The sequence below is a fragment of the Ursus americanus genome, chromosome 4 (genome assembly GCF_024610735.1).
Source record: "Ursus americanus isolate L20-20 chromosome 4, mUrsAme1.1.p, whole genome shotgun sequence".
Lineage (NCBI taxonomy): Eukaryota > Metazoa > Chordata > Mammalia > Carnivora > Ursidae > Ursus > Ursus americanus.
This window is the reverse complement of record NC_142130.1, coordinates 84,255,738-84,269,385: the sequence shown is the minus strand read 5'-3', so window position 1 is coordinate 84,269,385 and position 13,648 is coordinate 84,255,738. Positions and strand designations below refer to the sequence as shown.

General features: G+C 36.8%; 1 protein-coding gene across 7 annotated transcripts in view; it reads right to left on the bottom strand.

The window, feature by feature from the left end:
• HEMK2 (HemK methyltransferase 2, ETF1 glutamine and histone H4 lysine) overlaps positions 1-12,115 on the bottom strand; it is a 33,462-nt gene extending 21,347 nt beyond the window's left edge. For 3 of the 7 annotated variants that reach the window (XM_045785484.2, XM_087861750.1, XM_087861751.1), the window contains exons 1-5: positions 11,825-12,113; positions 9,871-9,957; positions 9,051-9,141; positions 4,139-4,222; positions 301-442 (exon numbers count right to left, since the gene is read on the bottom strand). In XM_045785484.2, coding sequence (XP_045641440.2) covers positions 301-442; positions 4,139-4,222; positions 9,051-9,141; positions 9,871-9,957; positions 11,825-12,063 — 643 coding nt within the window. In that variant the 5' untranslated portion in view covers positions 12,064-12,113. Of the gene's footprint in view, positions 1-300; positions 443-4,138; positions 4,223-9,050; positions 9,142-9,870; positions 9,958-11,824 lie in introns of all 7 variants that reach the window. The other 4 variants (XM_045785483.2, XM_045785482.2, XM_045785485.2 and 1 more) reach the window with 4 other exon arrangements.
• Positions 12,116-13,648: the final 1,533 nt, after the last annotated feature.

The window sequence follows — 13,648 nt, the reverse complement described above, 5'->3', positions numbered from 1 at the left end:
AGAGAAAATTCATGATATTCAGAGTGAAGTGTTAAAAGAAGAAATTACAGATTTTGTGTTTATTAGTTTATCAATTAGGGGAAACACTGTTCTCTCCCTTTAAAAAAATAGTACTTTCTAAAACCAGAAAAAACTCTATCTTGAAAATCTCTCTATTCTTTCAATATGAATGTTATGTTTGTGTGAGCTGTCGTCAGTGATTATATTTATAGTATTTCAGGTTACTTTATAGTCTTTAACACTATTAACTTTCGATTTCAGCAAAGTTAAGTGGTTAAAAGATAAACTGGTATGCATTACCTGGATTGTTTTCTTTAATGGTAACTAGATAGAATAATCCTCTTGGTGACAGAAGATCCGGAGCCAGTGGGAACAATCGGTCCATGACTTCCCGACCATTTCTGCCACCAGCCCAAGCTGCTTCTACTCCGTGACTTCCTACCTGTGACCATTTAAAGAAGACTGTTTTGTTTCAAGTTACATTCAGAATCACACACAGAATCTTTCTGACAAGTAACATTCACCAAACAAGTGTATACTTTATATTTTACTGCTGTCCAGGAGGCAGAAAAGTTGAATCTGAGCCCCACCATTTCCTAGCCCTGTGACCTCATGTAAGTTTGTCATTTTTGTGAGTTAGTTACCTCCCTTATCTGTAAAATCAGAAAAATAATAGTTTCAACTGTAAAAGTAGAACAACAGTAACAAATTAACTTTTTCCATTGCTAGGAATAACAGGGAAAATATATGTGAAGTTTGAAAACATTGCTCTGCATGTATCAAGTGCTTAGTAATAGTTGTTACTCTTTATGCAATGTTTATATTGAGAGAGAGAGGTGATTCTTATACTTAATACAGAACGATTAGGAAGAAACTAAAAGGAAGATCTTGCATTATAAGATCTACTTTGCAGGAAGTTAGTTTCAACATGTCCCGCTGCATCTGGCTCTCTTCTAACGTGTGAATCGTACAGACCTTTTTAAGGAACCCAGTTAATATATGAAGGCTCGCCAAAGCATTTTTTCCCGTAACAATCTAATTCTATCATAGAAGCAAAACCCATGAGAGTTCAGATGGTATTAAAAATCTTTAGATTCTTATCATTGTATATTGTTTTCCAAACTAAAGAATATTTTGAAGAAACATTTCAAAAACAATTAACAATTATTTTCTTTCTATATCCTTCAATGGTTTTATCCATATTTTAGTTTAAATTGTATACAACCATGCCTACTGCTTTTACTCATTTAAATGGTATATATTTCTCCATTAGAGTAAATTTCCTTATACCTATAACTGTGTGTGTGTGTGTATAATTTTACAAATAAGGGAAATACATTCATATACCTGCTTTTAAAAAAGCTGCACTTTCCCCTTTTACTGTTTTGCTTGTTTGCTCCTTCCCCATCTCACACACATACACATACACATGTTTTTTCTTGTTTGTCCATGTTTTACAAAGACAGGATTATATTCTATATTTTTACCCTGTATCTTGCTTTTCTTACTCAACAGTACCTTAAGATGAGCTCTTCATGTGATCAGGTATGGTTCTGATTTACTCTTCTAATGGCTACCTAAGATTTTATAATGGAAAAGTATCACATCTTATGTAGCTACTGACGAGCATCCAATGCATTCATTTGCTTAAATTTCTTGTTTCTAATTTTTTAAAAGATTTATTTGTTTTAGAGAGAGAGAGAGCAAGGGAACAGAGAAGGAGCAGAGGGAGATAATATCCAAGCAGCCTCCTGCTGAGCACGGAGTCCTATGCGGGGCTCGATCGCATGACCCATGACATCAAGACTGGAGCTGAAACCAAGAGTCGGACGCTTAACCAACTAAGCCACCAGGTGCCCCTTCTTGTATCTCACTTAAATTATTCCCATATCTATCATAAACTTCTCAGTACAATTTTCCACAAAGTAAATTATGTTGGGAAATTTATCAGTTCCTCTGTTTTCTGTCAAGACGTTCCTCCTACAGACTTCCCTTTCCTGGCATTCCTAGAATTACTTCTTTTTCTTTTTCTGGGGCTCCTGCTTTCCTCTTCCTTGGTTTACCCCCTTATTTGGGTGGAGCCCGTTCTGTGGATGTTTCATCAGATAAAGTGGTCTGTGGACACAGTGCATGGTGATAAGCCTGTCTCTCATTATTCTCTTCCACAATGGACTAGGACCCCTCTGTGCTAGACCCTGTTTATATGTCTCCCCAGGCATACTCAGCCAGGTTTATCTGCTTACATTAGAAATGCCCCTACGGAAGGGTCTCCTGGCACCAAGCACATTCTTATAGACCAGAGAGGGAGGCTTTCCATCTTCACAGGGAGGGGTCCTGTTTGGTGGTCTGCTGTTTGCCTGCTACCTGAGCCTTGCTGTGCCTGCTTCTGATCTTTCACAGCTCACAGGCACAAGCCAGCAGTACCTACCCTCATGTTTCTAGATAGACTGGTAAGTATAGCCACAATTTTTTATATGCACAAACTCCCATTATTATTTTTATATTATGCCTCCTGGAAGTAACCTCTAAATCTCTTATCTTTTGCCTTCATGATTTCCTTCTTTTTATCTTCATGCTCTGTGCACTGAAATCTTTTGTTTGGTTTCCAGAACACTGATACAGGTCTTGACAGAGACCAGAGTCTCTTTTAATTCATTTCCTAATATTTTATTTTGTAAAACATGTTTTTAAGCTCAGGGAAGTCTTCACTGTTCTGCGCTTTGATTCTGCCCTCCAGCTAACTGCTCAACTCACAGGAATTATCACACTGGCTCTCGCTGCTGGGACTGGGGACTGTGAAAGAGCTCGAGGTCCTGCCTACTCTCAATCATCTCCCCGTCCCAGAAGCTGTAAGGCTCAGGAGAAGCAAGTACATAGCTTAGTAGTTAGTGGGGATGTGGGAGAAAGGAAGCCCATTTGTGTCCCCATGTTCCCAGAATCTCTTCTTCATTCACTAGTCTTGCCAGAAGTTTGTACACCTGATAGACCATGATTTACTTAACTGCATCCCCTCTGTTCATATTGTCATCATAAATAAACGTGCAATAAACATATTGTTGTGAATGTCAACTTTTATTCTACTGTTGAATGATTTTCTTTCTTTTTTTTAAAAAGATTTATTTATGTTTTTGTCAGAGAGACAGAAAGAACGAGAGAGCACACAAGCAGCAGGCAGAGGGAGAAGCAGGCTCCCCGCTGAGCAAGAAGCCTGACGTAGGACTTGATCCCAGGGTCCTGGGATCATGACCCGAGCCAAAGGCAGAGGCTCAACCGAGACTGAGCCACCCAGGCATCCCCTGAATGATTTTCTTAAATTATATCTCAAGGACTGAAATTATTGGACTGAAACATTTTTATCACTCTTGATATATATTCACATAGTCCTTTCCTAAAGAGTTGTATTAAGTTGCATTGTCCTCAACCTCTGTTCACCTTGTCACAACGACTTTCGTTCTCATAGGAGTTCCTATGTCAGAGGGGCAGCAGGTTCTTAGCCACTTAGCTGCCCTTAGTAGTAACAGCAGCTACACAGACTTTTCCCATCTTGGTAGAGGAGAACGTAATGTTATCAGCCTGGCCAGAGAACGATTCATCGATGAATAAAACAGGATCATGAATAATTCAAGGAAAGCTAGCCTTAGTTCATTATTAAACTTTGTCTGCCTTGACTATTCTCTCTTTACATTGGGATAGGATTTATCTCTTCATTATTGAGATTTTCCAAATCATATATTTCAAGATGTTTCTTTTCCCTACCTGAAATAACAATCACCCGCCCATACCTGTGAGAGGAGGCAATTGTTGACTTTCAGAAAGAATTCCTATAAAGAATTTAAGGATGATTAAAAATAGTTTTGCAAATTTGCCATTCATGATAAAGGACACACACATACACAAATTTAAACATATGGCCTGATTTCAATGGGAATTTTAAGGATGAATATCGGTCACCGTATTTCCATTAGTTTGAGATTCCTTTCCTACGCCTACCAACATACTTAATTATTGACAATTATGAGTCATATCAGAGCAGTTTGTGTTAATCAGCAGCTGACTAATATCATATCATGAAGTTCGTTTAATTTTACAAAGAAAATAGCTGAAAGTATTAATAATTAAATTTTGTTATATGTCTTACCTCTTCAGGTGGAGTCACTACATAGGGGGGATTAAACACCAGAAGATCAACTTTCTCCTTCAATCTTGGTAGTAAGCCTTTGACCTAAAAGTTTCAATAGTCAGAATTTTAAGCTGGACTCAGAATTAAAATAGATAAATAAATAAATCTTTAAAAATACCTTCTTCCCATGTTTTTAGAAAACAATGTGTTAGCAAAAACTGTAGACAGAGATAGAGATAAATATTTTTACATTTTCATTCAGATACAGTTTATATGCATTTCCCTAAAAACAGGAAATTAAACTATTAATCAGAATGAACATAAAGTTTTCAAAAAGCCTGTATTTTTTGACAGCTCAGATGTTTACACTCCAGGTTCACTTTTAGAAGATTAAATAAGGAAGCAGGCTCTCCTGTGTTCTATACAGATATACACAGGCTCTAAAGCTATTGCTCTAACTTAAACATTAATTTTCTGTAACCAAGAGAAATGTTTTATGAGATGACAAAAAACATCAGAAGATTTATATATAAATATAAATATATATATAATATATATATAAATATATGCACAAATACGTGTATATATATGTGCTTTCTACTTTAATTACTCATAAATGTAGTGGCTGGAACAATTAGCTACCAAAGAAAGGACTGAAAAAAGTGGAAGAGACACTGAAAAGCTCAGTTGTTTGGCATTTTGTACATCTTTCAACCACTGGGTCCAATTTTCTGTGGAACCACGACAAAAATGTCTTTTTAAACCAAGTGCTTTTCGGGCACAATGCCATTTAAAGTATTCCTTTGATCCCTCTGATGACTGAATTACATGCCTCCTCACAAGACCGCTTCTGGTCATGCCACCCTGCACTGTCACAGGCATAGTAAAGTAAAAACACCATATCTGGATGGTTTCTCATCCCTAAAGCCATTTCCTTCAATTACCACTTTGTATAGACTCTTGCCCATGAATTCTGAGTCTGTTTCTTTTCTTTCTTTCTTTTTAGATTTAAATGGACCTTTTTTGGTTAAATAAATTTGCTCTAAAGGGATATCAGTATTACCTTCTGGAAACAGAAATGACTACAAGGATAAATGTGATATAAATTAAAAAAAATTATGGTTATAGTTACTGCTGCCAGTCTGAGAGTGACCCAAGCCATCTGTCTCTTTGTTAAAGAGACATTTGCAGAGGCGCCTGGGTGGCTCAGTTGGTTCAGTGTCTGCCTTCAGCTCAGGTCATGATCTCAGGGTCCTGGGATCAAGCCCCACATCGGGCTCCCTGCTCAGCGGGGGGCCTGCTTGTCCCTCTCCCTCTCCTGACCTGCTCATGCTCTCTCACAGTCCCTCTGTCTCTCAAACAAATAATAAATAAATACAATCTTTAAGAGAAAAAAAAAAAAGTGACATTTGCAAGTGTTTAAAAAGTGTTAAAACTCAGACCTTCTCCCAGATGTAATCAAAATGGCTGAAGGAGAATTAGAGAGGAAAGAGCTTTTACATTATGTGATTCAAATTTAATACTCGGTGATACCACCTCCGTACTGGGCACATCACTGGGCTACTTATGCATGGCGTGAAACACTGGCTTACAACTTCCATTTATCCAGGTTTCTAAAAGCAATTCTATGTTTGTCATCTTAATAAGCCTGTTAACTATATAGTTCAAAGAGAACACATAAATAGTATCTTTGAGGAGATGTTACAGAGGTAACTTTTCTTTCTCTATTCATGTAAAGAGTGAAAAGTAACATTTTTGAGGGAAGTGACTCAGGTGTACCCTTGTCTGAAAGTAGGAAGATGACTAGTGCATCTGCTGTTCCTTCCAGTAGTGATATTGCAGTGAGGAAATACATTTGAAATAATCAAAAGCTTTATTTTCTTTTTCTTTTTTTTAAAGAAACTTTTTTTTTTTTTTAAGATTTTATTTATTTATTCAACAGAGATAGAGACAGCCAGCGAGAGAGGGAACACAAGCAGGGGGAGTGGGAGAGGAAGAAGCAGGCTCCTAGCAGAGGAGCCTGATGTGGGGCTCGATCCCATAACGCCGGGATCACGCCCTGAGCGAAAGGCAGATGCTCAACCGCCATGCCACCCAGGCGCCCCCAAAAGCTTTATTTTCAATTACATAAAGCAATTAAGTTTCTCACATTGTGAAAAAAAAGTCCAGAAGGTAATTTTCCAGAAATGTTGGGTAAGGAAACTAGAAAACAATTTGCTTTGTAATTGTTTATAATGGCTTTGAGGTACTATATACTAATAATCATTGCAGTACTGGATTTTAAAAAAAGGAAAAAATTAATATTAAAACATGGAAAATGATATAGTTTAAAAAGAAAAATGGATTTTAATTAGAAAGTCATTGTAGACTGGATATAAGGTCTAATCACACACATCTCTCACCCATCCATATTCAGCTTTTGGGTGGTCTCAGAGCATTAGAACAGATCCGAGAACTGGGAAGCAAGCAAAAAAGGCCTCTGATAAGAAGTTTTAAATCGATATAGCAAAATGTACTTTATGCATATGAGAGGCTCTTATTCAGAGGCCCTGAACTCTTAGTTTAAATACAAGTTTAACTAAATCACTTGTTTGGTATTCTAGCACAGAGCATATGGAAAGAGAGAGCGGAAATACCACCAACAGGTAACGGTAATAAATAAGACAACGTAAAGCAAGTGAAAAGAGAGACAAAGAGGAGAGGAAATAAAAATCACTGCAGGCTCTAGCTACTCAGTGTAAAGGCAGAAAGCACTGAATAAGCCTCATTATCACAGCTAGCACAGAACAGTAACTAATGTTCATATGAATGACCCTGAATCGATCAAAGGTAAAGTTATGTTTACTTGGTTTTAGGAATGTAAGAAAAAGCATATGACATAACTGAAAAAGTCTTTTTTTTTTTTTTTTAAAGATTTTATTTATTTATTTAACACAGATAGAGACAGCCAGCGAGAGAGGGAACACAACCAGGGGGAGTGGGAGAGGAAGAAGCAGGCTCTCAATAGGAGCCTGATGTGGGGCTCGATCCCATAACGCCGGGATCACGCCCTGAGCCAAAGGCAGACGCTTAACCGCTGTGCCACCCAGGCGCCCCCTGAAAAAGTCTTTTTTCTAAAACTAAAAAAGAAGCAAAATGAAAGTGCTCCTTTGTAAACAGGTAAGCTCAGTTATGGTTTTGTATCATGGCTGCGGTAATCTATGCCCAGCGTGCTGAATACAAACACTTTTGTAAGTGGATCATAATACCTATGGTAATGCCTACTTCTTCCTTCTTTCTTTGTCAGCACTCAGCGTCACAGTCACCTTGAACCACTGAAAGAGCTGACTCTGGCACGAACTACCATGAGCCACGTCCTGAAACAGCTGTGAGACCTCTAGATTTACAGTCCCAAGGTCTGGGCTTAAATTCTGTATTTATCACTTTCTTAGTTATGTGACTTTAAAAAAATGAACCTCACCTCAGTTTCTACCTCTGTTAAAAAAAAAAAAGATACTCTGAATTTCTTATATCTCTAAAATTTTATTATTATACCAAAAACATATATTTAACACTAATCACGGACACATTAAAGAAACAAATTAAAATTTTAAAGGGCAAAACCACCACGGTGATCCCACGTAAATCACCTGAGTACTTTCTTGATAATCTAGTTTTTAATAGCAATAACAAGTTCTACTAATAGGTAAGAATTTCTTACACATTTGGCTTAATTCCTTCTAAGCTGAAAAATCATTTGTGAGTTTAAAAAAGCAGAAAAGCTAAGCACTCTTACCATTTAAGAATAACAGAGGTCAAGAAGCACAGAAAGCATTTTTATTTCTTATCCCTACCTAGTACATGCTGTTACGATTTTTTGCTTACAAAAAAGCACTCCTAACAACAAAAATCCAAAATTATCCAAGTCTTACTAATTAAAATAATAAAGGAAAACTGTGACTGGAAAATGTATGTGTAACTTAAAATAAAATGATGATTCTGTAATTGTGATGTGCTGTTTTTACCTGCCCAGGCCTCATTCCCCTCTTTCTTCTGATTTTATCTCCTTGATCTCTATTGGTTAAGCTCTACCTTCTCTCATTCTCAATCCATGTGGCTTGGGTAGGGCTTATCCCAATGCAGCTGCCGGGGTGTGACTATGACTCAGGCCTAAACCAGTCATCTCTATATTTCAATCCCCTTTGGCCATAGTGAGAGATTGAGAGATGGCATATGATCCAAGATGATCTAAGCAATATGCGTTTTGGGGCTAGTCAGACTACCTGAATAGAAAGAGTTTCTTTCCATGGAGGGGTGACGGAGGTGTTTGCTGAGAAATAAGATACCGACATGCAAGTATCTTCTTACCATGAAGGGAAAGACTATCTAGAAATAGAGCCAATAAAGAGAGAAGTTCAGAGCTTAAGAAAAAGATGGCTGTCATATCATTTGAGTTCCTGGAGCCAGCTGTGCCTGAAGCCACACACTCTCTTTACTTAAGCCAGTCTGAACTGGATTCTTTGTCACTTCTGACCAAAAGATGACTGATCCTTCCAAGACAGTAGAAATTTCCTTTGAATTTTGGACAAGGTGAATTACATCAGTCAAGAATTTACTTTGTAAATTATACTATTTAGTGGACTAAAAATTAATTAACCACTCAAGTTTCTTTGACCTAATCATCTTAACCTTACTTGTTTTTTTTTTTTTTTTAAAGAGTTTTTATTTATTTGACAGAGATAGAGATAGCCAGCGAGAGAGGGAACACAAGCAGGGGGGGTGGGAGGAAGAAGCAGGCTTCCAGCGGAGGAGCCTGATGTGGGGCTTGATCCCAGAACGCTGGTACCACGCCCTGAGCCAAAGGCAGACGCTTAACGACTGAGCCACCCAGGCGCCCTTCTTAACCTTATTTGAAAAGGAAACTATTATTGGACAAGGATGAACAGCTCACCAAGTCTGTGATTACTGGCTGAATGTGGACTTTGTTACAGTGTGCTGTCTCCAGAGTGCAAGCTGCTGCCTCAGGGTTGATGTCAGTGCACCTAGAAACAGAAAAGAAAGAAAACTGTATCTGACGACCATGAGGCAAATCTATTACTGAAAAATTAGAAAATGTTCCACTACTTTTACACAAAGCAGATTTAGAAAAAAATTAAAATGCTTTAATAATGGTGAAGAAAAAAGAGCAAAGATTTGTTATATTAATGGAAAAGATTGTTATATTGATATAATGTGCAAGAGTAGAAAAACACACATACGTGCATACACATCTGAGGGAATTTATTAAATTATGAATCCAATGAATACTGTGCCACCACAAAAACTTAAAAGGAATTTTTGAAAAATCATGTTACAATATTAAATGAAAAACATAGGAAATGGGAAAAAAAGAAACACACTTGGACCATGTGTGGTAGAACCGGAAGTGATTTTTATTTTCTTCTTTAAACTTTCCATATTCTCAAATTTTCTTAAAAAATTTAAGTAACTTTTAATTTTTCCTGGTAATCAGGCTATTTACCCCCAAAATTTCAAATTTAGAAATACCCTAAAATAATTTTGTTGCTTCTATAATTATGCAGTATGATGGAACAGTTTTGCACATGCAATTATAATTTTTAGGGAAGAATAATTTACAACCTAAGTCCTCACTACACTTAAGTAGACCCTTTCAGATATATATTATTTATTTACAAAAATGATTTCATTCAAGCAGTCATAACCCTAGTGAATTTCTTAGTGGAAGATGTGGATGAATTTGATATACTTACATGTACAAAGCTTGAGGACCTATCATGGAGGCTAGGAATGCAGATACCACTCCAGACCCTGACCCTACTTCAAGGCATATTTCCACCCTAAAAAAAACAAAATAAATATGGTTTGGTAGGATAAAAATAGACACCACAGAAAAGGACTCTCAATCTACTTCTATTGTGTATTTCTTTGCATCACTTGTCCCCAAATATGAAAATATAAAAGAAATTTATAAACACACTCATTTCTGACAACCACTTCGTGCTTTTAATACCGTTTAACTCAAAATTGTTTGGGGTGTGTAATTTAAGTCCATAAAATAGATGGCTTTCAATTAATTTCTATAAAACATTACATAAAAACTATGGAATAAGGTTGAGGATTGAAAATACCAATATGAAAAGCGGCAATGCTTCTCACAAGGAGCTCCTAGTTTAGTACTTCCCCACAATGATAGGGTTAGTATTATTACATTCTTTATTTATGAAAGATGCTTTCTCTGTCATTTAAAAGTATGTAACATTCACAAATCCATTAGCATATCCTAGGGAAAAAAATTCCCCCTTTCTTTTAATAGATTTAGAGCAGCAAAGAAATTCCTTATTTGTACAGCTGTACACTGAACTGGGAAAAGATCAGAGTATCTGATCTTAGAATGTTAGTAGTAACTTTAAAATGCTTTTGAATAAATTCTTTCTTATACTGTACTTTATCCTTCAATTAAATTTATTTCTCTGCCTATAATCTACATATGCATCAAAAGCACCAATTATCTCCATCACAGAACTAGGTTTGATGGGTTTTAGGAAGTCTCTCTGGCAACTAACTCCTCAAACAACTATCCAAAAACAAACTCTAGCACCTTCTAATTTTTGCAATCAGTCCACATTATCTGACAAAACTTTATTATTCTGTGGGAAGTCTGCTGAATCTTACCAGGAGGCTTTTATTTGAAAATAACTATCCTGCTTTCATAAACAGAATTCCAAGACCAGAAATAAACCAACTTTATAACAAAATCAGCTCCTTTCGCAGCATACTTTGCAATGCAATTTGTGCTTTGTAAATCTTTCTGGGACATCTTGAGACTAAAAGACAAATTATAAAAATCAGTACTGTACCATTCTATATTCCAGTAAATCCCAAAGTTCCATCGTTTACAACGAAAAGCTAGTTTAATAAGAGTTGGGGCTTTTTATATATGGAAAAATCTGACAAGGTTTAAGAGAGATAAACACAATATAGAAATATAGATCTATGAAGCCTGACAGCTGTTTCATCTTGAGAAAACCAATTTCGATCTCGATCTTCAAATAAATCTAATTACTCAAATTCCTTTCATTAAAAAATTACAATGTAGGTATTCTTTCAATGTCATTTAAAATTTATGGGGGCACTTCAACAAGTCAATTTTATTATTTATAAAGTGCTACGGAAAATTCCATAGGCTGCTAGTTATGTAGCTATTTAAAATTATAAGTCAAATGAAAAATTACGTTCTGCAGTCGCACTAGCCACAATTAAAGGATTCGGTAGCCACACGTGGCTAACTGGCTATTGGTACAGGGCAGAGTATGCTGTTCAGTGGGTTTAAAAATACTTCACGCCAGGATCTCACAACCTCATTTCATTTTTGTGCCCTTCAGTTGCTAAAGGGTGCTTTTGTGTACTGAGTAAATTAAATACGACGCAGCTTTTAATATTTACTAAAAATTTAATATTAATTAGCAATATTTTCGGAATATTTGGTTTTTGAACTTGTTATAATATCGCTGCTCTCAGGGGCTTGTGTTCTTGAGACTAATAGCTGAAAGGAAAAGACACACACTGGCGTGGCAAGGAGCTATGTAGCTCCTGCGACCAAAACAACACGAAAGTAGATAGATCCCTGGCCCGCTCATTACAGGTATCTACAGGAAAATCGTCTGTAACGGCGTGCTGGTGTCAATGTTCGCCAAGGATGCTGACCCTCTTGGGGCAGACAGCATCCCTCCTTTCCTTGGCTCTCCCTTCGCCGCCGCCTCTCCAGGACGCCCGAGCCCTCTCCCGCGGAGACCCTCGCCCTCCTCGCACCCCGTCAGCTCGGCCGCTGCCGCCTCGAGCGCGTCCAGCAGCAGGAACGTATCCTCCGCGGGCTCATACACATTGCTGAAGGCGCCGCGGCCCACGTGCCCATGCAGCGGTGTGCGGAAGCTTGGAGCCGCCATCTTCCGCCTCTCCGCCCCACGCGCATGCGCCAAAATTGCGCGTGCGCAGGCCCGGCAGTCGGGGACAGGGTAGAGGGGCGGGGCGCCGGAGGCGGAGAGACGAATCCGGGCTTGTTATTTTAAGAGTTTGTCAGTAAATGCTCTTGGAATTTCTAAGTCAACAACAGTTATATAATCTGCAACTGCCGACATTTGCTTTCTTATTTCGAATATTTAAATTTATTTCATTTTGTAGATTAGCACTTGGTGCAGGGCATCCTCGATTGTTTTTGACTAAGGGGAGTGGTTTTTTTCTTTATTCTACATTTAAAAGTTTTCTATTTCTTGTTTGCAGAAAATTGAAAAAATATATAACGGTTACTAAATTTTACTTTTTTTTTTTTACATCAACTGGGCTTTTAGCTTTGAGCCTTAAGATTAAGATTTTTTTCTCATTTAATATTTTACTGTACTATATTATAAAAATTGCTTTCCCGATGTTAAATCATGAAGGGACTCTTTATAAGCCTCACTCAAGCAAGATGATTTTTCTATTAATACCCTGCTGAATTTGGAATGCTAATAATCTAGCTCTGTTTTGATTATGCTATCACAGGATGAGTTAGGACATTGTTTCCGGAACATTTGGTAGAACTCACCCATAAAATTGGATGGATTTAGTGCTTTTTTTTTAGTGGACAGTTCTCTGCTGTTTTGGGGCATTTTCTATAGGTTATTAGACTATTCAGGCATTTGCATTCTTTTTGAGTCAATTTTTGAAATTTCCCAATGAAACATTTTTACAGCTAGTTTTAAAAATTTGAGTAATAAAAATACAGAAAAGTACTTAGATTCCATTTTTTAAAACCCTGAGTACCAACCACCCAGAATTGACAATTAATAGTCCTTTCTCATATTTCCTTAAGAGTTTTAATTTTATTTTAAAAATACATATACTATATATTATTATTTAATATGTAACTTAAATATAACAAATATTATTATTTATTGATTCTATTATTATTTAGTGATTTTATGTGACTATGGAGACTCACAAACCAAAAATCTGCAGGGCTAATTTCCCATCCTTAAAAGAATTTTTACATATAAGAACTAACATATTGCAGATGAAGTGGATGTTCTTTCCGTATTCACCTTCAGTTCCATTTTGTAAACCTTTCTCCAACTTGCCTTCTCTCATGAATTTAGCGTGTATCCCTCCAATCAATGTTTTTATGCTTTTACATTCAGATGTTCATGAGCAGCATATGGTTAGTATGTTTTCAAATTTGTTTCACTGGTAATAGGTTGGATAAACTGTTCTTTCCATTTCTTTTTCACTGAAAATTTTCACTCTGTGTTTTCATATATATAAAGTTAGTTTATCCCTTTTCATTGTCAGATAGTATTATATGAAAATATAAAATATCCTATCTGGAATGGATAAGTATCTATTGGTAAACATTTAATCCTCTCTGGATTTTCACTATTATAAACAACATTGTAATTAACTTCCTCCAACATGGTTTTTTCTGCTCCTGTACAAGTTTCCTGGGATTCAAGCCAGAATGGATTAGCAGTGTTGTCTACACATTCTCAATTTTAC